At 37.7% G+C, this 25,764-nt stretch overlaps 1 protein-coding gene across 1 annotated transcript in view; it reads left to right on the top strand.

Annotated features, from left to right (window-relative positions):
* pik3r4 (phosphoinositide-3-kinase, regulatory subunit 4) overlaps positions 1-25,764 on the top strand; it is a 95,988-nt gene that overhangs the window by 5,396 nt on the left and 64,828 nt on the right. The window contains exons 2-6 of the mRNA XM_043719254.1: positions 5,051-5,184; positions 6,392-6,974; positions 15,248-15,382; positions 15,519-15,740; positions 23,085-23,258. Coding sequence (XP_043575189.1) covers positions 5,051-5,184; positions 6,392-6,974; positions 15,248-15,382; positions 15,519-15,740; positions 23,085-23,258 — 1,248 coding nt within the window. The remainder of the gene's footprint in view (positions 1-5,050; positions 5,185-6,391; positions 6,975-15,247; positions 15,383-15,518; positions 15,741-23,084; positions 23,259-25,764) is intronic.

Genomic DNA, 25,764 nt, shown 5'->3' on the forward strand with positions numbered 1-25,764 from the left:
AACTAGACAGATAATAGCGAAGGACAATAATTCTGAAGAGAAGTTAATTGATACCGAGTTTCGTTCCGAGGTCAGAATTAAACATTGTTTATTAATTTCACAAAGGAACAGCCGTGAATGTTATCTCTGTATCTTGTTTATACAGATTTGCTGATGTTAAGGCAAATGTTCTTATCCTCCCTGCCATACTATTTTCTAGTGTGCAGCAGATGTGTTCTATGATTCAAAATTACATTTTAGTCTAAATGTTTAAGGTCAACATTCACACCCCTCTGGTAATTAAAATCAAACACCCAGAAAAGCTTGCCTTGTTTTGCCTCGCCTTGTGATGTTAAAAGTATGTGTGAGTGAAAGAAACTCTTAATTTTCACTATTTAAAGAAAAATAACTTTCTAACTCTAATAATGAACACTAAATAAAACTATTAACAAATCCAAACCCCCTTTTCTTAACTGATTACTATCTGACCCAAATGCTATACAAAAAGCTACTCCAACATAATTATTAAACATTTTATTAATTTAATTTCTCAAAGTCCATACAGATGGTCTTCTCCTCTCCCTTCAGCCTTCCTTCCTCTTCCTGACTCTTCTGCCTTCTGTCTGGGTCATCTTTCTTTTTTTTAAACTGCTTTTACAGGAAAAGATACCTTTTGATTGATAGTGCCTTCTGAAATTTCTTCAAGAGCAAGATGTTTGGGCAGTTAGCTTCCCAGCTCCTTGTGGTTGCTAAGACCTATTTTCAAAATGCCCATGTTTTTTATACCCCCCCAACATCATTCCCCCTCATTGGTCTGGTATTGTCAATATAATAAATTCAAGCTCAATTGGGTTTTAGTGTCCTGGGCATAATTTAAATTAATTGGTTAAATTTGAATTATTGCTGAAAATGTGTTGCTGGAACAGCGCAGCAGGTCAGGCAGCATCCAGGGAACAGGAGAATCGACGTTTCGGGCATAAGCCTTCCTGAAGAAGGGCTTATGCCCGAAACGTCGATTCTCCTGTTCCCTGGATGCTGCCTGACCTGTTGCGCTGTTCCAGCAACACATTTTCAGCTCTGATCTCCAGCATCTGCAGACCTCACTTTCTCCTCATAAATTTGAATTATTGTCAAAACAACAACCAAAATTCAGGTATCCATTTACCAGCCAATAGCTACATGTATCTATTTTGGAACAGCCCATCTCTCTTAGCTTTTCTGGTCTGACAGCTATATTTTAAATTTATTTTAAGATTCAGAAAACACTTTCTACCTTAAAGTGAGCATATACCCTCTTTCGCCTTCGTAACACCTTCCCTCTTGAGAAACAAACCATCATAATGAAAAGATGACTTTTCTTTCTCTAATTCTGTGTACCATTACTCTGAAATACATATGTCTTTAGTCTAAGTTTTACATTAATTCTGCACACATATATAGCATTGAAATTGATACAGTCCAATCTTATCTACATCTTTTCTTCTAAATTACATCTGCGATTACACATTTTTATGACATGTAGCATGTACAATTTGTGAATTGTATGTTTAAAAGTAAAAAATTAAAAGACGACAGTCTCGTATTTTTGTCTTAAATCTTGCTAAAAATGTGAGAGGGTTGTGGTCCATGTACATAATTGTCTCCGCAACATTGTTTGTCACATGAACGTTGACATGTTGTAAGGTCAGTACCAAACTCAATACCTCCTTTGATGATGGAGTATTTTTGTGGTGGACATTGAGTTTTAGCAAGTTTTGAGAAGATTTTGAGTTTGTTTGAAAAGTAGCCAATTGACAGTTCAATTCCATCAGTAGCTGCCGGCGTCAATACAGCTCTAATCCTAATATTGGTAGCATCGATTGCAACTTTAAAGGGTTTTAAAACATTTGGTGTAGCTAAAACTGGTGCGGTGGTTAATACGGTTTTTAAATTCTCAAATGCTTTCTGACATTGTTCTGTCCACCAAAATTTCACATTCTTCCTCAGTAAATGCATCAGCGTTGCCACCACACTGCTGGAAGTTTGAAACAGATTTCCAATAGAATTTTCAGTCCCAAAAATCAAAGTACCTCTTTCTTTAAGGATGGTCATGGAAGTTCCTCGATGGCTTTGTCTTTGCGTTCTTTGGGGGTCATCCTTCCATGTCTGAAGTTATGTCCCAAGAACATCACTCTGCCTTCGTAAATTCTGTTTTCTTTAAGTTTATTACCGTAATCATTCAAAGAGCTCTGTCAACTGTACCATGTGATCTTTCAACAAATGGCTAAAGATCGCTACATTGTCAAGATAAATGGTACAGTTTTTTAATCTAGTCACAACTCTGTTCATGATTCTTTGAAATGTGGCTGGTGCATTCTTCATTCCAAGTGGCATCATTTTGAATTGATATAGCCCATTTGGGGTTACAAATGCCAAAATATCTTTTGTTTTCTCTGATAAAGGTACCTGCCAATAACCACACAGTAAGTCTAACTCTGTAATACAAGTGGCTTGTCCACCTTTCTCTATACAGTCCTCCAACCTTGGTATTGGATAGGAGTCCAATTGAGTTAAAGTATTGACCTTTCGATAGTCCATACAAAATCATTTGAGACCTGTCAGGTTTGGGAACTAAAACGACCAGTGAACCCCAATCACTCTGACACGGTTTGGATTGACGATGTCTTTGTTGAACTTCGTATCCACCTCCTTCTGGACCTGTGCAACTTTGAGAGGATTAAGCCTGTGGGGGGTTGTTCTTTTGGAACAGCATTCCCTACTTTCACCTCATGCGCAATAGTATTAGTCCTCCCCATTCTATTCCTGCTTAGGTCCTCATACTGCTGCAACAAACCTTTCAACTCAATCCTTGAGACAGAACTCACTATCCTATGCCAATCTTCAAGGACTTCCTCAAAGTGAGTTATATAATGTGGCACATCAAAATCCATACCATCTGGATTTGATTGCTCACTCGGGGAGTGGGACAGTAAGTAACACCTGTTTCTCCAGTTCCCTGTCTCTACTATAGTAAGCTTTCAGCATATTCACATGACGTACTCAACACAGTTTTTTTCTGTTCGGCATCTTTACGCGATAGTTTACCTGACTCAACTTTTTCTCAATTTGATAGGGACCACTAAATCTGGCTTTGAAGGGATCTCCTACCACTGGTAACAATACTAATACATCATCCCCATGGGAAAGCACCTGAATTTTCAAGTTTTTATCTGCCTTCTGCTTCATTCTATGCTGTGTCCTTTTTAGGAGGTGTTTAGCTAATTCACCTACCTGGTTTAAACTCTCCCTCCCCTCAGATACATAATCAAAGAGTGAGATCTCTGACTTTGGCCTTATCAATTTTTCCCTAATTAGTTTCAAATGCCCCCTCGTTTTATGTCCAAATATTAACTCCAAGGGAGTAAACTGAGTAGATTTGTCTGGGGCATCTCTAAGGCAAACAATATGGATGGCATACTTTTATCCCAATCATTCAGGTTATCCTGACAGTACGCTCTTAACATGGTCTTCAGGGTTTGATGTCACATTTCCAAGGCTCCTTAGGATTCTGGATGTTATGCATTTGATTTCAAGTGTTGTATGCCTAAATTATCCATGATTTTCTTAAATAGTTTAGCAGTGAAATCAGACCCTTGGTCTGGGTAGCCCATACTGAGTAAAAAAGAAAGCTACCAACTCCTCCTCCACCCTTTTTTTGCCTTAACACTCCATAATGGAATTGCCTTCAGAAATCTGGTAGATATATCATTATGGTTAGCAAACATATGTTCCCATTTTTAGTTTTAGGGAGGGGGGCTGCACAGTCAATCATAACCTGTGTGAAAGGTTCTCCAAATGCAGGAATTGGCAGCAAAGGTGCTGGTTTTATTACTTCCTGCTGCTTATCGACCATGTGGCACGTGTGACATAAATGGCAAAATTCAACCACATCCTTATGCAGTCCAGGCCAATGAAAATGTTTTTGTACTTTAACCTGAGAATTCTTCACACCTAGATGACCTCCTACTGGTAATTCATGTGCTAACCATAATACTTTGTATTCTACCGGCAACAGCATCTAGTGCATTTCTTCCCTTTTCTCCTCTGCACTAATGTGCCGTGGTCTCTATTTTCACCTTAGAATTCTGTCCTTAAGATAATAACCCTCAATATTACATTCTGATTTCTTTCATGAGTATGCATCGTAATATTTATCTTTTATTGTTTCATCTTTCTGTTGTAAGTCCATTAGCTTTTCAGGACTAAACACCTGTTCCTGACACTTTACCTGTTCAGGTTTTTCCTGTACCATTACATCAAACTGGTTTTCAGCTAACTGAACCTCAACTCCTTCGTTTTTCTCTTAAGCTACAGCAAAACGGAGAAATTAATGCTAGTGGTATCGTGTTACTATGCAGTTTGGATGTATAAAATTATGAAGAGCATATTGCTAAAGCAATGTTTTAAATTGTGGTGGATCAAAGTGAATTTTAAAGGGACTAATGTATAAAAACTTGAGAGGAAAAGCCCCACTTCTCCAAGCTAGTGCAGTTTTCACCCAGTTACTGAACCTAAAACAGAACCTCTACTTTGCTAATTTGTGTCAGCATAAATGGAAAGAATTACAGAAGAGCATAGGACAGAGGTTATTGATATTAGTTTTTGCAGTTTATGAAAATAAGTCATGAATTCATTAATGTATTTTGTATCTTTTCAATGCAGACTTTAGTTTATGCTGACATAGTGGTTAGAAACATTTTTTGCCATGTGGTATAGAGACAACTGTTGATTTTATTATAGCTCATTTAATTGTTAAGAAGGTTTCTTTGCAAGAGAAATTGCTGTGATTAAATGTTCCATCAGACTGAATAATTCAGTTGCATATTTCAGTTGATAGTATGTTTCTTTGTAACTCACTTGCATAAAAGATCAAAGGTAGAGGATGCACATGTCAGAAAATTAGATATTGTGACTGTGTTTAATAATTAGAAAGAAATTTTTGATTGTTCAGTCTTTGATGGCCTTCAGACAAGTATGTATATATTTATATGTTGTGCACACCAATAACTAGAATTGTTTTTGCCTCGTATAGGGTGTGTTATTGCAGAGCTTTTCACAGAAGGGGTGCCGATGTTTGATTTATCCCAACTGCTGGCTTATAGAAATGGACATTTTTCCCATGAGCAGGTGTTGAATAAGATTGAAGATGTGAACATAAGAGGTCTGGTAAGCACACAAAGCTCAGTGCTTAGTTTTGCCAAAATAGAATGAAATGCTGAAGTAAATATGCTTTTAAAGCTATTGTTTAATATGTTTTTCAAGTGAAGTTTTAAGGAGGGTTTAAAACGATAAGATGATTATTTCATTCTAACTTCTCATCATGAATTACTTTTCTTACTAATTTTCAGGATGTGGGTGTTGCTGACATTTTATAACTCATCTATAGTTGCCCTGGCAACTTAATGGTTTGATTTTTTTTTCACCTCAAATGGTATTAAGAGTCAGCCTGAGTAAAAGCGAATGTTGTTTCTCTTCCCTTGTTAGAATCAGTAGGACTTCTGGTCATTTTTCTGGTGCTTGCTGATAAATGACTAGATTTATCAAATCTACTTTTATAGCAAACCAAACTGGGATTTGAACTCCTCCTCCTATCTTGTAGTACTATATTTCACTATTATAACAACTACTGTTAGGCTTACATGATCTAATTATATAAACCCTCAATTATTTTACACTTAAAAAAAGTTTGTACTTCCATTTCTCGTGTAAGATTTCAACTTTTTGCCATTTCATGACTTCAGTCCCAAAAGTCTTGACTGTTGTTGATTTACAGTTCCACTGACGGACTTCCTTGCAAAATGACCATTCCTTAAATAAGCATGGTTAATGCATGTTAATGGGCTATTTGACTGTGGAGAGCACTTTTGTACCAGTGGTCTTTCTAAGAATGATCAAGAGCCAGGGACCATGCCCTGTTAACTTATTTCCCCCCCCCTCCCCAGTTCTTAGTACGAGGGACTGAGACTGACTGCAGTGCCTGAAATCAAGTTAGTTGAGATTATTTACAGGTCTTCAGGTTTCTGTAACTTAGTGCAACAGTGGGAGTGCCTTTCCTCAGGCAATGTAGGATGTCATTTATAGTACTTGGACAACTGATCAGGTAGTCATTTCACCATTGCATCAAAGTATCATTTTCAATTGTAAGGCTAAACAGTCACACACTTTATCATTACATTTTGAATATTTAATAAAATATTTATGGACTACTGTATAGCTATCAATTTTTAAGTTATTGATTTTTATTTTGTATTATCCCTGACATTTCTATAATTATAGTTTATTGATGGGTGTTATGTTTAAGCAATAACTAGTTATTCCTAGATTTTTTATCTGATTTTTTTAAGATCAGATCATTGTTTTTCTTGTACTTCAGGTCAGTCAAATGATTCAACGTGACCCAGAATTGCGTTTAACAGCAGAAGAATATCTTAAACAGCAAAGAGGCAGAGCTTTCCCAGAACTCTTTTACACTTTTCTGCAGCCATACATGGCACAGTTTGCAAAAGAGACTTTCCAGTCTGCTGATGAACGTATCCTGGTAATACGGAAAGATCTAGAAAATATTCTGCAAAATATTTGTGGCGAAGACCAGACTGAGAAAAATGATGGCGAAACCAAAGATCATGGTTTGGTTATTTTGGTATCAGTTATCACTTCTTGCTTGCAGACACTGAAGTACTGTGATTCTAAACTAGCTGCTTTGGAACTGATCCTTCATTTGGCACCCCGACTAAGTGGTGAGATTCTGCTTGATCGTATAACACCTTATCTCTTGCATTTTGCAAATGACCTCATACCTAGGGTACGAGCTGAAGCAGTAAGAACTCTGACAAAAGTTTTGGCTCTTGTCAAAGAGGTACCACGTAATGATGTCAACATTTACCCTGAATACATTTTACCAGGTATTGCCCACTTAGCTCAAGATGAAGCAACTCTTGTTAGATTGGCATATGCAGGTAAGAATTGTACTCTAAAAATTTTGACTGTAACCTTGTACAACAGCTTTATATAAGTCTTCTATGCATTAACATCAGTTCATATAAATGGCAGCACTTGTTTGTGTTCAAAATGCCTTCAATAAAGTAAGGAGGAAGTCCCCTTGAAAACCAGAAACAATGTTTATGTCAGCATTCTGGAGTCACCTGGTTGACCTCACATTATGGAAGTGATTCATTTTAAACGGCTATCTATAACATCATGTCTACCATAACAAACCTTGAGAAACACTAAATAAACCAATGTAACTGATATTGTGAAAATAAGTGTGACACATAAAAATAATTATAAGGAACTATTTCATATTGTTGAATGGAGTAACATGTTGCTGAAGCTTTTGTGTCCGCACCCATCAGGGCAAAGGCATCCACACAAATTTTCAAATGAATATAATAAGTTAATAGGAGAAAAAGAAGCTAATGGCCAAGCTAACCAATGTGTTGTCATGGAGAAATCACCAGAGAACTATAAGCTTCCCATGCTCCAAGTTATTGAAAAAGGATGTGGATTGTGAACGCGTTCATTTCCTTTGCAAGAGCAGGCCCCAGCATGTGGACCTATGTCACTTTCTGGCAAGTGAAAATGAGCCAACTAACAACCAGTTTGAAATAGTTATTTGCGCATTCAGAATTGTTAAGCAAGTGTTGTCTAATCAGGAAATCACTTACAACCAAACACGTTTTGCTTTGGGTTTTTTAAGTGAGTCGAAAAGTGTGCCGTTGGGAAAGCGCAGCAGGCCGGCAGCATCCGATGAACAGGAGAGTTGACATTTCAGGTATAAGCCCTTCATCCATATTCCTGATCCTCGAATGTTGCCTGACTTGCTGTGCTTTTCCAGTGCCACACTTTTCGACTCTTGATTCTCCAGCATCTGCAGACCTCACTTTCTCCCAGTTTTGTAAGTATGAGCTGGTTGAGTTCTGTTTGCATTGAAGAAATGTGCTGTTGCCCTGATCAGCCAGTTGCTGAAATATGCCTGTGTATCTGGCGTTACACCAGTAATGAAATTGAAACATGTATTGCACAACTGTATGGAAGCAGAATATCAATGTTAGAGTTTTCTATCTTAAACGTGAATTTGAGTGTGGTATGGCATGTATTGGGGTCCACATGGAAATACATCCTTGCAGCTGTGGTTTCAAAAGTAGGGAATGTAGCATCTATGTGTTGGCAATATACACCAAATAGGAAGTTGATGGGCATTTAATCACAAATCAAAAAAAGTGTTAGTGAGCTTTGGACCGAGATAGAATCCACTAACAAGATGCTGCAGTCAGTCCAAAAACCTGTTTGGCTGTCACAAAATTGAGCAATACGATCGTTGAATTTCATTGCTGGTGTAGTGCAGTGGTGATGGCATGATCGTTTTGGTTCTTCCTGACAAGCAGAGTACAACTGTATTCAATCAACTTGTGCTTGCAAAATGCAAGAATAAAATCTCTGGTGTAATTCTACAATCCAGCTGGAGTTGCTGAATAATCCCATACGTGCAGTAACTACACTAAGAATCAACTAAGATAAACAGTCAAGCTCATAACATTGAGTTGTGTTCACCCGGAAGTGTTGTTTCTATACGCAGGGTTGAGTTCTCTTAAAACATAGTTTCTTCAAGGCTTGTCTTTTTTGAACTTTCTGGAAGCTGGGGAGTCTATAAATCCTGGTTGTTTCCTCCATGATAACAGCTTGCCAACCATTTGGCACCTTTTTCTTCTGTAGTTTGAATTGTTGTGATTGATTGAAATTGAGCATTCCGAGGGTGAGTTGAAAAGCTTTGGCAACACTTAATCTGTTTTCAATTTTTATACAAGCAGGCAACCTTTTTCCCCTAATTCAGAATTAGTTCAAGAAAACATTTGCATCAAATATTGAGTATTGTGACTCCCATGATTAAACAACAAAAAAGCAAAAAAAAAAGCCAGTATTGTTTTTGGAGTCAGAAGCACATGACAGTAATCTTTGTGTATTATGCGCAAATAGTCTAAATAATCGTATTTTAAAAAAGCTGTATTGCAAAATATTGTGATGCTGTAAATCAACTGAAAACTTGGAAAATGCTGGAAATACTCAGATTAATCAGCATCTGTGGAGAGATGTAGAGTTACTGTTGCAGTTCAATTGTCTTTCTTCCAAATTTAAAGAGCCTGATTCTGAGAAGCATTAGAGGTAAATGTGTCATGAGACAATGCTTTGGTGATCTAAAAGTTTGCAGTTAATTGCCTATGCATCACACATCTCAATTACACTGAGTTTTGTGGACAAGGAGTTTCACCAATCATCTGGTCAGAGATGCTAGTAATCTCTTCAGGTTTATTAAGGAGAACAAAATTATCGTCTTGAAGGTACAATGTTATCTATGATGCTTTTTATTGAGTAAAATGGGATTGCTGTTCCCATCTTTAATTTGCCTCTTAATTTGAGGCTATATAAGCACCAAGACTCTAATTTTTGTGTTCCTTTGTATGAGTAAAGGTCCCTCTGCATTTCAAGTTTCATGCCTTTTTAAAAAATATCCGCGTCATGATTCTTGCAGACAAAGCTTGTGCTTTCCCCACATTTGTATTCCATCTGCTACCTTATTGTCCACTCATGATACTGGTCTATATTTATTTTCTGCTTCTTACAGATTCATTCCCATCTAGTTTGTTTGATCAGCAAATTCAGGTGCATTACTCTGTTTGTCAAAGTCATTAATGTAGCTTGTAAATTGTTGAGATCTGGGCATTGATTCTTGTGATATTTCACTAGTCACACTGCCAACTTGAAAATGCCTCAGTTCATACCCTCTCTGTGCTTAATGTCTGTTAACTAAGACTCTGTCTACTTTAATAAACCAAAAGAAATCCACAAGCCCTTGCATATTAAATTTTTTCCATGCAGCATCTTTTATCAAGTGCCTGAAAAAGTGTCACACCACATTCAAAATGCTATTTCTGTTTCCCTCTTCACAGAAACTGCCAGACTTGTTGAATTTCTTCTGTTGTTTATAAATTGCCTTTTGAAAATCCAAGTGTAGTACATATACTGACTCCCTGGTATCTAGCCTACTATTTTCAACAAATTTAATTTCTGTTTGACAAATTGGTCATTCTTTCATAAAGTCATGTTGGCATGTTCTAAACATATGAAGCAATGAAGACTTCCTTAACTTGTAGCACTTTTCTGATGATAGATGTCAAGTGAATTGTTTTGTAATTCACTTTCCTCACTCCCTCCTTTCTTTGAACAATGATGTAACATTTGATGATATCCAACCTGCTAGAACTGTTTTAGTATCTTGGGTCTTTTCGTAAATAATATTCATTGATAGTTGTTATCTCTCGAGTTGGTTTTTTTTTAAAGCACTACGGTGTAGACAATCCTTTTCTGGGAATTTGTCAGATTTTAGTCCCTTGAATGTCTTCTTTTTTTTTATATTTTTTTATATATATATTTCCTCACTCTTATTCACCTGGATTTCTTTCTCTATCTGCTAGGTAACTTGTATTTTCTACTGTGATGGCAAGGCACAAAATATATAGTCAATGCCTCATGATGATTTCTCCTGCCTTGATTTTAAGGGGCCAATGTTTAATTTAGCTATTCTTTCTTTACATTATCGAGAGAATCTTTAAGAGTATAAAGACAGTCAGAGTATACTTTAGAGTGAAATCAGGAAGGCAAAAAGTGGATATGAGGTAGCTTTGGCAAATAGGATTAAGGAGAATCCAAAGGGTTTTACAAATGCATTAAGGACAAAAGGGTAACGAGGGAGCAAATAAGGTCCCTCAAAGATCAGCAAGGCAGCCTACATGTGGAGTCGCAGGAGATGGGGGAGATACTAAATGAGTACTCTGCATCAGTGTTTATTGTGGAGAAGGACATGGAAGATATAGAATGTAGGGAAATAGATGGTGACACTTTGCAAAATGTCCACATTACAGAAGAGGAAGTGCTGGATGTCTTGAAATACATAAACGTGGAAAAATCCCCAGGATCTGATCAGGTATATCCTAGAACCCTGTGGGAAGCTAGGGAAATGATTGCTGGGCTGAAAATGTGTTGCTGGAACAGCGCAGCAGGTCAGGCAGCATCCAAGGAACAGGAGAATCGACGTTTCGGGCATAAGCCCTTCTTCAGGAAGAAAGGCTTATGCCCGAAACGTCGATTCTTCTGTTCCTTGGATGCTGCCTGACCTGCTGTGCTTTTCCAGCAACACATTTTCAGCTCTGATCTCCAGCATCTGCAGTCCTCACTTTCTCCTCAAATGATTGCTGGGCCCCTTGCTGAGATACTTGTATCATTGATAGTCACAGGTGAGGTGCCAGAAGATTGGAGGTTGGCTAACGTGGTACCATTATTTAAGAAAGGTGGTAAGGACAAGCCAGGGAACTATAGACCAGTGAGCCTGATGTTAGTGGTGGGCAAGTTGTTAGAGAGAATCTTGAGGGACAGGATTTACATGTATTTGGAAAGGCAAGGACTGATTAGGGATAGTCAGCATGGCTTTGTGCATGGGAACTCATGTCTCATGAACTTGATTGAGTTTTTGAAGAAGTAATGACGAGGATTGATGAGGGCTGTTAACGACAAGGGGTAAACCCTCCTGCTAAATTTAAACCAGCAACACACAAAAGATTTATCCCATCAGTAATCTGTGAAAATTAGAGTATAACAGAGAATAACTAATTAACAACTATTCATAACTCCATCCTCTAACCTATGTTTTACCTTCCCCTTCTAGAATACTAGTTTGATTTAAAAACCCCCGATCTAAGACTTAACAAAACTTCAGGTTTTCAAAACTCAGCCAGATGTTTCTCTGTTTTCTTCTTAGGAATTTCTGCTTCACAGATTACTGATTGATAAAGGTACCTTGCTCAGAGAATAGCTCTCTGAAAGTCTGCAGATGCTGGTGGTTTGGCAGTTCTCCTCCCAACTGTTCATTTTTTCCCCAGTCTTATGACCTTCTCTCTCCTCCTCTCCCCCCCCCCCCCCCCCATCATCCCCAAAGCATCTGATTGTGTCATCGGCTTTTATGATTGTCAATATGCTAAATTCAAACTTATTGGAGTCTGAGTTTTTTTTGGTATAATTTAAACTGATTAGCCAAATTCAAATTTGTTTTGTTATTTCCAGGCAGCCAGCTACACTAGCTTTTGACCAAGTGTTCCATTATTCAGAGCACTTCGTGCTGTCAGGTCATTCTGCTAGCTTTTAACTTTCTTACTAGTACAGTATACCCATATATTCATAACAGGGCAGAGTGGTGGATGTGATCTATATGGATTTCAGTAAGGTGTTCAAAAAGGTTCACCATGGGAGACTGTTTAGCAAGGTTAGGTCACTTGGAATACAGGGAGAACTAGCCATTTGGACACCGAACTGCTTGAAGGTAGAAGACAGAGAGTGGTGGTGGAGGGTTGCTTTTCAGACTTGAGGCTTGTGACCAGTGGAGTGCCAGAAGGATCGATGCTGGGTCCGCTACTTTTCATCATTTATATAAATGACTTGTATATGAACATAGGAAGTATAGTTAAGATGATACCAAAATTGGAGGTGTAGTGGACATCAAATAGCTTAGTTCAAAGTGCAATGGGGGGATTTTGATCAGGTGGGCCAATGGGTTGAAGAGTTGCAGATGGAGTTTAATTTAGATAGATGTGAGGTGCTGCATTTTGAAAAAGCAAATCTGAGCACGACTTCTACACTTAATGGTAAGGACCCAGGGAGTGTTCATAGCTCCTTGAGAGTGGAGTCGCAGGTAGATAGGATAGTGAAGAAGGCATTTGGTATGCTTTCTTTATTGGTCGAATATTGAGTATAGGAGTTGTGCGGTCATATTGCAGATGTGCATAACGTTGGTGAGGCCACTTTTGGAATATTGCATGCAATTCTGGTCTCCTTCCTATCAAACGGATGTTGTGGAATTTGAAAGGGTTCAGAAAAGATTTACAATAATGTTGCCAGGGTTGGAGGATTTGAGCTATAGGGAGCGGTTGAATAGGCTAGGGCTGTTTTCCCTGGAGCATCAGAGGCTGAGGGCTGATCTTTTCTAGAGGTGTATAAAGTCATGAGGGGCATGGAGAGAATAAATAAAGTTTTTGCATTGGGTGGGGAGAGTCCAGACCTAGAGGGCATAGGTGAGAGGGGAAAGATATAAAAGGTATCTATGGAGCAACTTTTTTGCACAGAGTGTGGTGTGTCTATGGAATGAGCTGCCAGAGAAAGTGGTGGAACCTGGTACACTTAGAGGATTTAAAAGGTATTTGGATGGGTATATGAATAGGAAGGGTTTAGAGGGATATGGGCCGGGTGCTGGCAAATGGGACTAGATTAGATTAGCATATCCAGTCGGCATGGATAATTTGGACCAAAGGGTCTGTTTCCATGCTGTGCATCTCTATGACTCAATATACTTGAAACAGCTGTTACAATCTGTTAGTAGCTGGATAGTTTGCTGCCCAATTCTGTTTTTCCTTCTTCTGTTAACTTTTGGTGACCGATTTCCTAAAACTTCCAATCTTCAGATTTACTGCTCATTCTTGTCATACTTTTTAAAAAAAAGACTCTTACTAATATTATTCTTAACTTCCTATGGATGAACTTTTCTCAAGAGTTTTTGCTTTTTATTGGTATGTATTTTTATTGAAGATTAAGTTATTTCTTTGGCTGCTTCCTACTTTCTATTTACCATTATACCTTTTTCAAAGTTTGTGAGAAGATTTGTAGCTCGGGTGCTCGTTGCTGTGGTTCTGTTCGCCGAGACCACAGAAGCGCTTCACAGGAGGCTCCCAAGCACTGAGGATGTCACCTAGACAGGGGACGAAACGTTTGCAACAAAAACTTCCAGCTCGGCGAACAGAACCACAGCATTATACCTTTTTTGGCAATTTACTCCATCACCTGTAGCCAACTTTCCCTCATATATTTGTAATTGGCTTTGTTTAAGTTGAACAAATTTGTTTGTGATTAGAGTATGTTATTTTCATACTTAACTTGAATATATTATCACTATGTAATGTTTCTCATTGGATCATTTTACTGTGATATTAATTTATCCTGACTGTAATGGTATAACTGCTAGTCAGGAGCCTTTTGAACTACTATCACTGGCATTTTTTGACCTGTGCTGTTCCTAATATCCACCCATATTGATTTTAGTTCCAAACTTTGAGTAAAGATTCCTTTCCCACAATGCTTCTCCTACCATCCTTTATTAGGGCTATCCTTGTCAACTTTTCTTTTCTGTTCTTTTGATGTATAACATACCCTGGAAGACTTATTTCTTATCCTTGCTCATCTTGTAACTTTTTTTGATCTAATTACCATTAAAGACAATGTATCTCTATTTGTGTGACTGGTTCATCTACCTTATTGTGAATTCTCGCACATTGACTTCAGGTGCCTTCAATTTTTTCTACCTAATGTTACCTGCATCGGCTGTACTCTCTGCACAATTACCTTTTAAATGTTTGACACTTCCTGTACCACTCCAATTGTCTTTAGGTGCTTCAGCATACTTTTTTATTTGTCTCAAATTTTGTCTTTGGATTTCTAATTCTTCCTTCAGCTGAAACATTCTTCACTTCTTGTTATTTTAAAGCTATTTTTCCCTCAAGTCTCTATATTAGCTCTACACTGTCCTCCCTGATGCATCTGTTTATTGTTACCTATGTTGGTACCCTCCAGGATAGCCTCCGAACTCAAATCCTAAATTTCTCTGTAGCTCCGCTTCCACTGACTCATGGGCCTCCTGCTAAGTTTCCGCTCTTGAGCCTGATAAGGCAGAAGTCTGTGGAACGTGAATTGAAGCCCTGCCCAGAAAATTCCCTGACCTTTATCAGTTCTGCATACTTCCACAGACTCGGTCCTTCCTTTCCACCTTCCTGTTTATAGTGAATCTTGATGTTGCAGTGAGCCATCATCAAGCACGTTGGAGTTTGGAATTTTGGTACATAAGTGAGACTTGTGATTTTTCAGAAATCAATTCATGCTCCCAGTGCAAGTGAGGATTATTTTGGATTTTTTAAATCAAGCAATGAAAATAATTACTTATATATGTTCAACATTGTCTAGTATTTTCCATTCTCTCTGTGTAGCGTCAAGCCACAGTTAACTACTATTTCAGTGTCCGATGTTTTAATATTTATTCAAATGGGCAAAATACTCAAGTTAATTTTGCAGGAAATCTAGCATTGGTTAAGTGAAAGTTACTGAATGTCTTTCACTAATTCACTTTATTATGTTTAATCAGAAAACATAGCACTTTTGGCTGAGACTGCCCTCCGATTTTTAGAAATAGTTCAATTAAATAATTTGAATGTGGAAAATGATATAAATGGTGAAGAAACAGAGGAAACATTGCACCCGAATGAAAACTATGACTCAGGTAATCCTTTTGCATTTTAAATTAAAACTTTTTTTTTCTGTCTCCACAACTTGAAATGCAATTACTAAAGTTTCTGGCTTAAGTTCTTAAAGTGAACAATTGAATCCTAATACTAACCTGATTCCAATATTTGCAGAATTGCAAGCTCTCCATGAGATGGTTCAGCAAAAAGTGGTAACACTATTGAGTGACCCAGAAAATATAGTGAAACAGACATTAATGGAGAACGGTATAACACGGCTGTGTGTGTTCTTTGGACGTCAAAAAGCTAATGATGTTCTCTTGTCGCACATGATCACCTTTTTGAATGATAAGAATGACTGGCACCTTCGTGGTGCTTTCTTTGATAGTATTGTTGGTAAGTACAGTACTTTTTTTTACAGTATGACAGTATTGCAAATAATTATGCCCACTTAACTGTCATACTAGAAGTTACAGCATTATTTTATCAGTTTACTGAGAACTTTCATATTGTGCATAAAATATGGTCTTTCCATGTAACATTTTAATAAATGAAACAATACTGCCAGTTTTTAAAAAATATGTAACCGTTTTTTTGTGATGCTCCTATGAACTAATAAGTTAATTTTGCAATATTGGTAATATATTTTTGACAGGTAGGGTAATTGCCCTCTGAAAATTACCCTTGATACACATGTAGAAATACCATATTCTGGATGCAGAAATAATAAGAGATTTCTGAAGTGTTGAAAATTCCCTGGACCAGCTGCATTTTATGTTCTGTTTCTTAGGTTTGTCCCAAACAAAACAAATATTTCTAGATAACGTGGATCACTAACCTTCCATTTCTATTCCTTCCGACATGGTTCTCCAAACTTAGTTTAGTTAGAGTTGATGTTTCTTATCTTTTGAAATTTAGCCCATCATGTCTGGTGCTTTGTCATTCTGAGGCACAGTGGCCTACTTTTATGGGTCATACCTGCTGTATGAAAGCTCTGTGGGCAGGATTATTGGAAACAAAATCAGAAAATTCTGCCATTGGTCTTTTGCCAATGATGCCATTCAGCTTTTGTGACTTCTACTTTCCGTGTTTCTTCTGATCTGATGCTACAGTAGCACCAGTTTATTCCTCAAACTGAAACCTTTATTATGGATGGGACAGCTGAGATGTACTGTGCTGTAACTCAACAAAAAAACTAGAGAAATTAATAGATTAAAGGCCAATAAATCTCCTGGACCTGATGGATTGTATTCTAGGGTTTTAAATGAATTGACTACTAGTATAGTGGATGCACTACTCGTAATCTTCCACAAATCTTTTAATTCTGAACGGAAACTGGTTTCGAAAACTGCCAATTTCGAAACTGGTTTCGAAAACTGCTTATTCAAAAAGGGAGCAATTCTACCCACCCGACTGTGTACAACTCTGATTGCCCTGCTATAGGAATGATGTTATTAAACTGAAAATGGTGCAAAAAAAAAATTACAAGGTTGCTACCAAGGCTGGAGGGTTTGAGGTATAAAGAAAGGCTGGTACTTTTTCCCCTAGAGTGTCGGAGGTTGAAGGGTGACCTTGTAGAGATTTATAAAATTGTAAACGGCATAGATAAAGTGAATAGCCAAGGCCTCTTTCCCAGGGTAGAGGTGTCCAAAACTAGCCAGCATAGGTTTTAGGTGAGGGAGGGAAGATTTAAAAGGGACTTGAGGGGCAACTTTTTCACATCGCGAGTGGTGCATATGTGGAACGAGCTGTCAGAGGAAGTGGTAGAGGCAAGTACAGTTGCAACATTTTAAAATACATTTGGACAGATATAGAACATAGAACATTACAGCACAGTACAGGCCTCGATGTTGTGCCAACCAATCTAAAGGCCGTCTAACCTACACCATTCCATTATCATCCATATGTTTATCCAATGACCATTTAAATGCCCTTAAAGTTGGCGAGTCTACTTCTGTTATTGGCATGGCGTTCCATGCCCTTTATTACTCTGAGTAAAGAACCTACCCCTGTCATCTGTCTTATATCTATGACCCCTCAATTTAAAGCTATGTCATGCTAGCCATCACTATCAGAAGGAAAAGGCTCTCACTGTCCACACTGTCTACTCCTCTGATCATCTTGTCTGTTCTGTTAAGTCACCTCAACCACCTCTCTAATGAAAACTGCCTCATGTCCCTCAGCCTTTCCTCCTAAGACTGGTAAATCTCCTCTGCACCCTTTTCCAATGCTTCCACATCCTTCCGCTAATGTGGCCACCAGAACTGTACGCAATGCTCCAAGTGCGGCTGCACCAGAGTTTTGTACAACTGCAACATGACTTCGTGGCTCCAAAATTCAATCCCTTTACCTAAAAGCTACCACACTATACATCATCTTAACAACAACCCTATCAACCCGAGTGGCAACTTTCAGGGATCTATGCACATGGACACCAAAATCTCTTTGCTCATCCACGATATCAAGAATCTTGCTATTAGCCCAGAACTCTTTATTCCTGTTACTCTATCCAAAGTGAATCACCTCACACTTTTTTCCACCTTAAACTCTATTTGCCACCTCTCAGTCCAACTCTGCAGCTTGTCTATGTCCCTCTGTAACCTGCAACTGCCCACAACTCCACTGACCTTGGTATTGTCCATAACTTTACTAATCCATCCTTCTATGCCGTTATCCAGGTCATTTATAAAAATAACAAACAGCAGTGGCCCAAAAACGGATCTTTGTGGTACACTACTAGTGACTGAATTCCAGGATGAACATTTCCCATCAACCACCACCGCCTGTCTTCTAACAACTAGCCAATCTCTGATCCAAACTGCTAAATCACCCTCAAACCCATGCTTCCATATTTTCTGCAGTAGCCTACTGTGGGAACCTGATCAAACACTTTACTGAAATCCATATACAGCTTTACCCTTATCCACCTGTTCAGTCACCTTCTCAAAGAACTCGAGTCAAGAGGCACAACCTACCCTTCACAAAATGGTGGTGACTCTCCCTAATCAAATTATTCCTTTCTAGAGGATGATAAATCCTATCTCTTATAATCCTTTCCAACACTTTACCCACAACTGAAGTAAGGCTCACTGGTCTATAATTTCCAGGGTTGTCTCTATTCCCCCTCTTTAATAAGATGACATTTGGTAACCTTCAGTCTTCTGGCACTATTCCTGTAGACAATGACGACATAAAGATCAAAACCAAAAGTTCTGCAATGTCCTCGCTAGCTTCCCAGAGAATCCTAGGATAAATCCTATCTGGCCCAGGGGACTTATCTATTTTCACACTTTCCAGAATTGCTAGCACCTTCTCCTTATGAACCTCAATTCTGTCTAGTCTAATAGCCTATGTCTTAGTATTCTCCTCGACAACATTTGTCTTTTTTTCTGTGTGAATGCTAACGAAAAATATTCATTTAGCGTCTCTCCTATCTCTTCGGACTCCACACACCACTTTCCACTACTGTCCTTGACAGGCCTTAATCTTGCTCTAGTCATTCTTTTATTCCTGATATACCTGTAGAAAGCTTTATGGTTTTCCTTTAATCCTACCTGCCAAAGACTTCTCCTGTCCCCTCCTGACTCTTCTTAGCTGTCTAGGTCTTTCCTGGCTAACTTTGTAATTCTCGAGCACCCTAACTGAGCCTTCACATCTCATCTCTTTATATAAGCTGCCTCCTTCCACTTGACAAGAGATTCAATTTCTTATGTAAACCACAGTTCCTTCATTTAACCACTTCCTGCCTGGCACGTACATACTTATCAAGGACTCGCAGTAGCTGTTCCTTGAATAAGCTTCCCATTTTAATTCTGCCCATTCCCTGCAGTTTCTTTCCCCATCCTGTGCACCCTAAATCTTACCTAATCACATCATAATTGCCTTTTCCCCATCTATAAGTCTTGCTCTGTGATATATACCTATCCCTTTCCACCACTAAAGCACATGCAACCAAATTGTGGTCACTATCACCAAAGTGCTCACCTACCTTCAGACCTGGCCCAGTTCATTACCCAGTACCAAATCTAATGTGACCTCGCCTCTTGCTGGCCTATCTACATTTTGTGTCAGGAAACCCTCCTGTACACATTGGACAAAACTGACCCATCTAGAGTACTCGAACTAAAGCATTTCCAGTCAATAAGCGGAAAGTTAAAGTCCCCCATAACAACTACCCTGTTACTTCTGTTCCTATCCAGAATCATCTTTGCAATCCTTTCCGCTACATCTCTGAAATTTTTCAGAGGCCTGTAGAAAACCCCCAACAAGGTGACCTCCCCTTTCCTGTTTCTAACCTCTGCCTATGCTGCTCCAGTAGATGAGTCCTCATCAAATGTCCTTTCTGCCACTGTAATACTGTCCTTGACTAACAATGCCACACCTCCCCCTCTTTTTTTTAACCACCTTCCCTCTTCTTACTGAAACATGAACCTGCAACAACCATTCCTGTCCCTGCTCTATCCATGTTTCCGAAATGACCACAACATCAGAGTCCCAGGTACCAACCGATGCTGCAAGTTCACTTACCTTATTCCGGATGCTGCTGGCATTGAAGTAGACACACTTCAAACCACCTTCCTGCCTGCTGGTACACTCTCTTGCAACCATGAAACCTTAATAATGACCTCACTACTCTCAATCTCATGTACACTGGAGCTACAGTTCAGGATACGTGGACATGATGTGTTTGGAGGGATATGGATCAAATACAGACAAATGAGATTAATTCATTTTAGGAAACCTGAATGGCATGGACAATTATTATCCATTTTTTAAAAAAAAAATTACATTATTTGTGAGCCTGTCTAGCAATTTCCCTACTAGTTAAGTAAAGCTGACAGCTCTAATTCCCTATTTCCACTCTCCCTCCTCCCTTAAAGAGCAGGGTGACATTTGCTACCTTCAAACCAGTACGAATCATTGTAGAATTTTGGAAGATGATCAATGTTATCTGTCATCTCCATAGCTACCTCCTTCAACACTCTGGATGTAGAAAATCGGGTCCTGGGCACTTATCAACTTTCCATTTCATTAATTTCTCTAACAATCTTCTTGCTATTACTAATTTTCATTGCACATTCTCCCGACTCTATTGGGTCTCTAATGCTGGCAGATTTCTTGAATCTATCCTAGCAAATTCAGACAAAAAATAATCATTTAGTTCTCTACCACTTTATTGCCTCAAATTTTACTGACTGTGCCCATAATGAACTGTATTTGTCTTGATTAACCATATGCATTTCATGTACCAGATTTTTAGTCCTCTTTCATCCAAATCATTTATGTAATTTGTAAAGAGTTAAGGCTCCAGTGACCCTTGTGAGACACCACATGACACACACTGGTCTAACCTATTTATTCCTACTCTTGCTTCCTGTTAGCCAACCAAACCTGCCAGTGTACCTTCTAAGTGAAGGTGTATGTGGATGCAGCAATTGGCTTTGGCATACTGATCTGTATTGGCATCTAGCTCCAGAAATCACTGCCATGCAGGGACCTCTGAGGTCTATATAACTGGAAATAAAATAAGGGAGAACACTGTATCCCCCATGCCTTGCGCTTTTAATATCCACTATAATCTTTTGAGGCACCTTATCAAATGTCTACTGGAACCCATCATGTAGCAGACTTGTGAAAAGTAGAAGGATAAATGATTTCAAAATGGATACTTGTGGGAAATAAATATGAGAATTACAGGGTAGGTTAGGGAGATTGGGAGTGACTGTGCTCCAGGGGCTGGATGGATTCCTTAAGTGCTGTAGTGACTCCGACTCTACGAAGTACTTTTGAGTTTATCATAGTTTTTGATTGGGTTATAAAACCTCATACTAATCTGATCAGACAGCATGGTGGCACAGTGGTTAGCATTGCTGCCTCACAATGCCAGGGAACCTGATTCAATTCAGGCGACTGTCTGTATGTGTGGAATTTGCACATTCTCTGCGTGTCTACGTGCGTTTGCTCTGGGCACTCCGGTTTCCTCCCACACACCAAAGATGTGCAGGTCAGGTTAATTGGGCAATTTAGAATGGCCATAGTGTTAGGTGCATTAGTCAGAGGGAAGTGGGTTACTCTTTGGAGGGTCGGTGTGGACTGGTTGGGCCGAAGGGCCTGTTTCCACACTGTAGGGAATCTAATCTAACCTAATCTAATTCTGCAATCTGAAGACTGTTATTCCTGTTGACACCTGTATGATTACCTCGGATCTATTCTTGCCTCTCTTCAAACTTAGTGCCATTGCGTATTTTCCTGTGTTTGGAATTGCACTTGTGTTTAACTGTTATCTAAGTTATAATTCAGTTTGTTGTACATGTGTAAAAATCATAAATTATTCATGTTGACATTTCAAATTCAGTTTATTCAATTTTATGTAAGGAAACAACAAAAATAAAAGTTTGATTTTATAGAAGTTTATTGGTACCCAAAACCAATAATGTCATGAAATTTTATCTTGTGTGCCTTAGTCCATTCTGAATTAATATTGAAAAGGATTATCCGCTATATTTAAATAGCCAGCTGATTTGATTTATGAATTTGTTGCCTTACAATGACACAATTTCCATTCCTAGCATTGTTTTCTTTTTGGTAGCTAGCACTGCCTTTCAGAAATGAAGATGGGGTTCTGTTTGTGGGCAAGAGATGGCCCATATAAAGAAAATTGATATTGCTACTGTTTTTGAAATTTTCAAACAAAGTTAGTACAGTGTATCTGCTTAAGATTGTACTTAATTATATGGTATGTGAAGCATGCAATTTGTTCAGGAACAGAATTATAGAAGCATTTTACATCTCATTCTAAAGCAGCTGAGATATTTTGCTGGAATTGGCCACAAGATGGTACAATAGGATCTGTGTTTCAACAACTTGGATATCACTTGAAACTGAAGTGAATATTGAATTACACTGGAAACAAATATTGCTTTAGCTATTAATTGATCAATTCTTTCTTAAAAGAAAGTTGATTTATTTTTGAATTATTCGAAATAGCAAACAGAAATTGAAATGTACTCTATTCAAATTTAAATCTAGCTTGGTAGTTAGAATAAAATGCACATAATTTAGAAAAATACTTGATGATTTAAATTTTAATTGATTTAGAATAGAAATTATTTACTTGCAAAATAGTTTGTGGTATTTAATTACCTAACAGAGTAAGGAGCTGATCAATATGGCTCTAAATTTTAAAGTCCATAGCTCGATGATTTTATTTCACCAGTTATGCCATAAAGTATGTATTTATGTAAATGTGTCTGTGCATGTGTAGTATTGGGTCAACTTTGAGCAAATGAGTATATTGAACAGATAACACTTATTAAAATGGTTCTTGGCATATATTTTCTTTTTGAGATGGACGTTAACATTCCAGTAAGTGAGACACTAAGGCAAATCAAATTTAGAATGCAGTTAAGATTGATTGTGACTACTGCACATTGCTTCATGTGATGGGCAGAATAATGTTTTGTCTATAAAATATCCATGCCTGCTGGTTTGCAGAACCTCTGTCATTTAGTTTTGCGGATACAACTTATAGAATTGTCTTGCGTTTAACTTTTCTATGTTTTTAGATTGAAGGCAAATACTTGACATGATGAATCAACAATAATGAAATCCAACTCATCCCTTTGAGTCCCAGTACTGAGAAAATTATACCTCATTATTAGTTTGACTTCTTTCTGAATTGAAGTTTTTGTTGGAAGATGAAGATTTTTTTTTCTTTGTAAGTTGTCTTTATATTTTCAGGTGTGGCAGCTTATGTTGGCTGGCAGAGCTCATCCATCCTTAAACCTCTTCTTCAACAAGGACTCAGTGACGCAGAGGAGTTTGTGATTTATAAAGCCCTCAATGCTCTGACTTGCATGTGCCAGTTGGGACTTCTGCAAAAACCTCACATCTATGAATTTGCCAGTGACATTGGTGAGTTTTGTTTTTGCAAAGCTACACTTTTCCCTTTTGTTTAAAAATGGTGTCTATACTGAAACATGCCACAATATTGAGCAGTGGCGAACCTCTTCAACCCCAACCAAGTGACTACTGTGTTATACTAAACGTTAGTCTAGATCTGCTGACATGATGTGAGGCTTTGCAGCTGAAATGATACTTGTCCCCTCTCTGGTGCTATCTGATAGGGAGACAGTGGGAAGGTGATGCATGTCCTCTCAGTACTACTTGGAAGCATGATTAATGACTGACTTTATTCTCCCTAAGACTGGGGCCACTAATAACATTCTGGTGCTCCTGACTTTGTAAATGAAATCGATACTTTTCAAGTTCAAGTTCAGATCTGTGTACTGCCTTCATTAAGTGATTTGGGAGCTGTACTTAAACAATTTTTTCCATTACTTTGTATTGTTTTTAAAAGGTTTTAGTTTTCTTGTGTAAAGTCCTTTAAATGACTGGCTACGTTATTGTCCAACTAAGCATTTCAAAAATATCAAAAAAAATGTCTTTAGTTTTTTTTTGTGTAAAGATGAAAGCTGAACTATTGGGAACAGTGGAATGGATATTTGTTGTAAGGACATGTATATAATCCATAATTAACAATCTGAATAATTTATAAAATTAAAAGGAATTTTTAATGTGCCATAGGAATTAGTCATTGGAATAATCCAAAAAATATAATGGAGAAAAGAGCAATTTGAAACTTTCCTATATTGGTCTGTTTTTGTTAAATGTTAACTTGGGTATTAATGGAATCTAGTTTTAGAATTTAACTGCTACATACTTCATACTTTCAATATGAAGAATATCTGCATTCTTAAAATGTAATTGATTTAGTGAGTAAGCAAAGAAACACATTTTTTTAATTTATGAAGAGACAAGTAGTTCATGTAGGCAAACATAAAATTACCAAGAAAAGACCATCCAATTTCTCAGTGCAATCATGCTGGTAGTCTCGATTCCACATTATTAACAGAAGGGGAATTTGTAGCCTATGTTAGTTGGAACTTCACAAATTACTTTACTGAATCTGTTGGGTAATCTAGCAAACTTTTTAGAGATGTGAGTACTGTAGTAACCTAATGCAGTTATGGTACTGGGCTTGCAAGCCAGAGGTCCTGAGTTCAAATCCTACCATCATAAGTTATGAAATTGGGTTTTCTGAATCTTCATCAGAGCTGTGCAATTTGTCATATTAAAAACCCACTCACTTAAGAGTGCACAACTTGATGTTATTTAAGATGTGATTTTTGTCTCATACTGTGGTTTTATACTGATCTTAAGGAATGGTTGATGTTCTTCCAAGAATAGAAGTGAAATATATGTATTCATATCTCTGTCTGCTTTGAGTTCTGATGTCCATGGAAGCAAAAGACTTGAAAAGATTTGCAAATTATTTGCATCCAGTGGGCAAAAATCCAAAATATAACTTTCCATTTTGATTATCAGATCCTTTAGTAGTTATGCATGTCTCTGACAGCGTATCAAGAGAATTATTGATTTTTTTTTTTCCCCATTCATTGAATATTTAAGATGATCAGCCTTTGTGTAAAGTAGTTATTTTTTAACCTTTTTTTCTCATCATAGTTAATTTATTTTCTCTTTATTGGACACATGCAAGCTGCATTCAATTATTCTTCCTGTATTAACTATTCAACTTTGGATTTTTAGATGTATTTAAATAAAATCACTTTTAAGTCACCTTTTGTTTTTTTTTAATATAGAATTCCAGCCAGTCGTCACGGTACTAGTCTTTTTATCAACTTAGTTACTTTCCTTTGTATCTTTTTTTACACATACGTTATGATAAATCTATCCAGATATTTACAAGTAAATAAGACAGAACAGATCACATGGTTCATATAAACCAATAATTGTGTCGTGTCCAAAGTAATGCTCTGTGCTTTGCACTATTATTCCCAAGGTACTTGTCACCTTTTTTCAACTTTATAGTACATTGTGACCTTTTTTTTAATGCTATTTTTCACCAAAGTCTTCGTTTCCCAACAGATGGTTATTTAATTTGTGCATTGAATTCCTTGTTTCCCTTTTCCCAACTTTGATTCAATTTCAGTAGGTTGAAATACATATCTTTTTTTTGTTCAACTATCAAAAATCCCAGATACCTCGAGCTGATGTGCTTCTTCTTGATTAGAGCATCTTGTCCCAATTTGGTGGTATCTTTAAATTTTGATACCCTAGGTACTGTTCCTTTCTTCAAATAATTAAAATGTGTTATAAAAATACAGTTCCAGTCCAAAGCAGGAACTTGGCTATTATAAATTAGTTGGGGTTCCATGGCAGCCATTGCTGCTTCAGCATTCAAAACCCCAAAATTTTAGCTTGCAATCTCTCTTGGGTTTTCCACACCCATTTTAGGAAACTGTAACTTGTATGTTATACATTATTTCTGATTTTTGCCAAGGTTTAGATTTACTGAAGTTTTCTTAACAACTAACTTGTTCTACATTTAAAACACGAC

This window comes from Chiloscyllium plagiosum, chromosome 29 (assembly GCF_004010195.1).
Source record: "Chiloscyllium plagiosum isolate BGI_BamShark_2017 chromosome 29, ASM401019v2, whole genome shotgun sequence".
Taxonomy (NCBI): Eukaryota; Metazoa; Chordata; class Chondrichthyes; order Orectolobiformes; family Hemiscylliidae; genus Chiloscyllium; species Chiloscyllium plagiosum.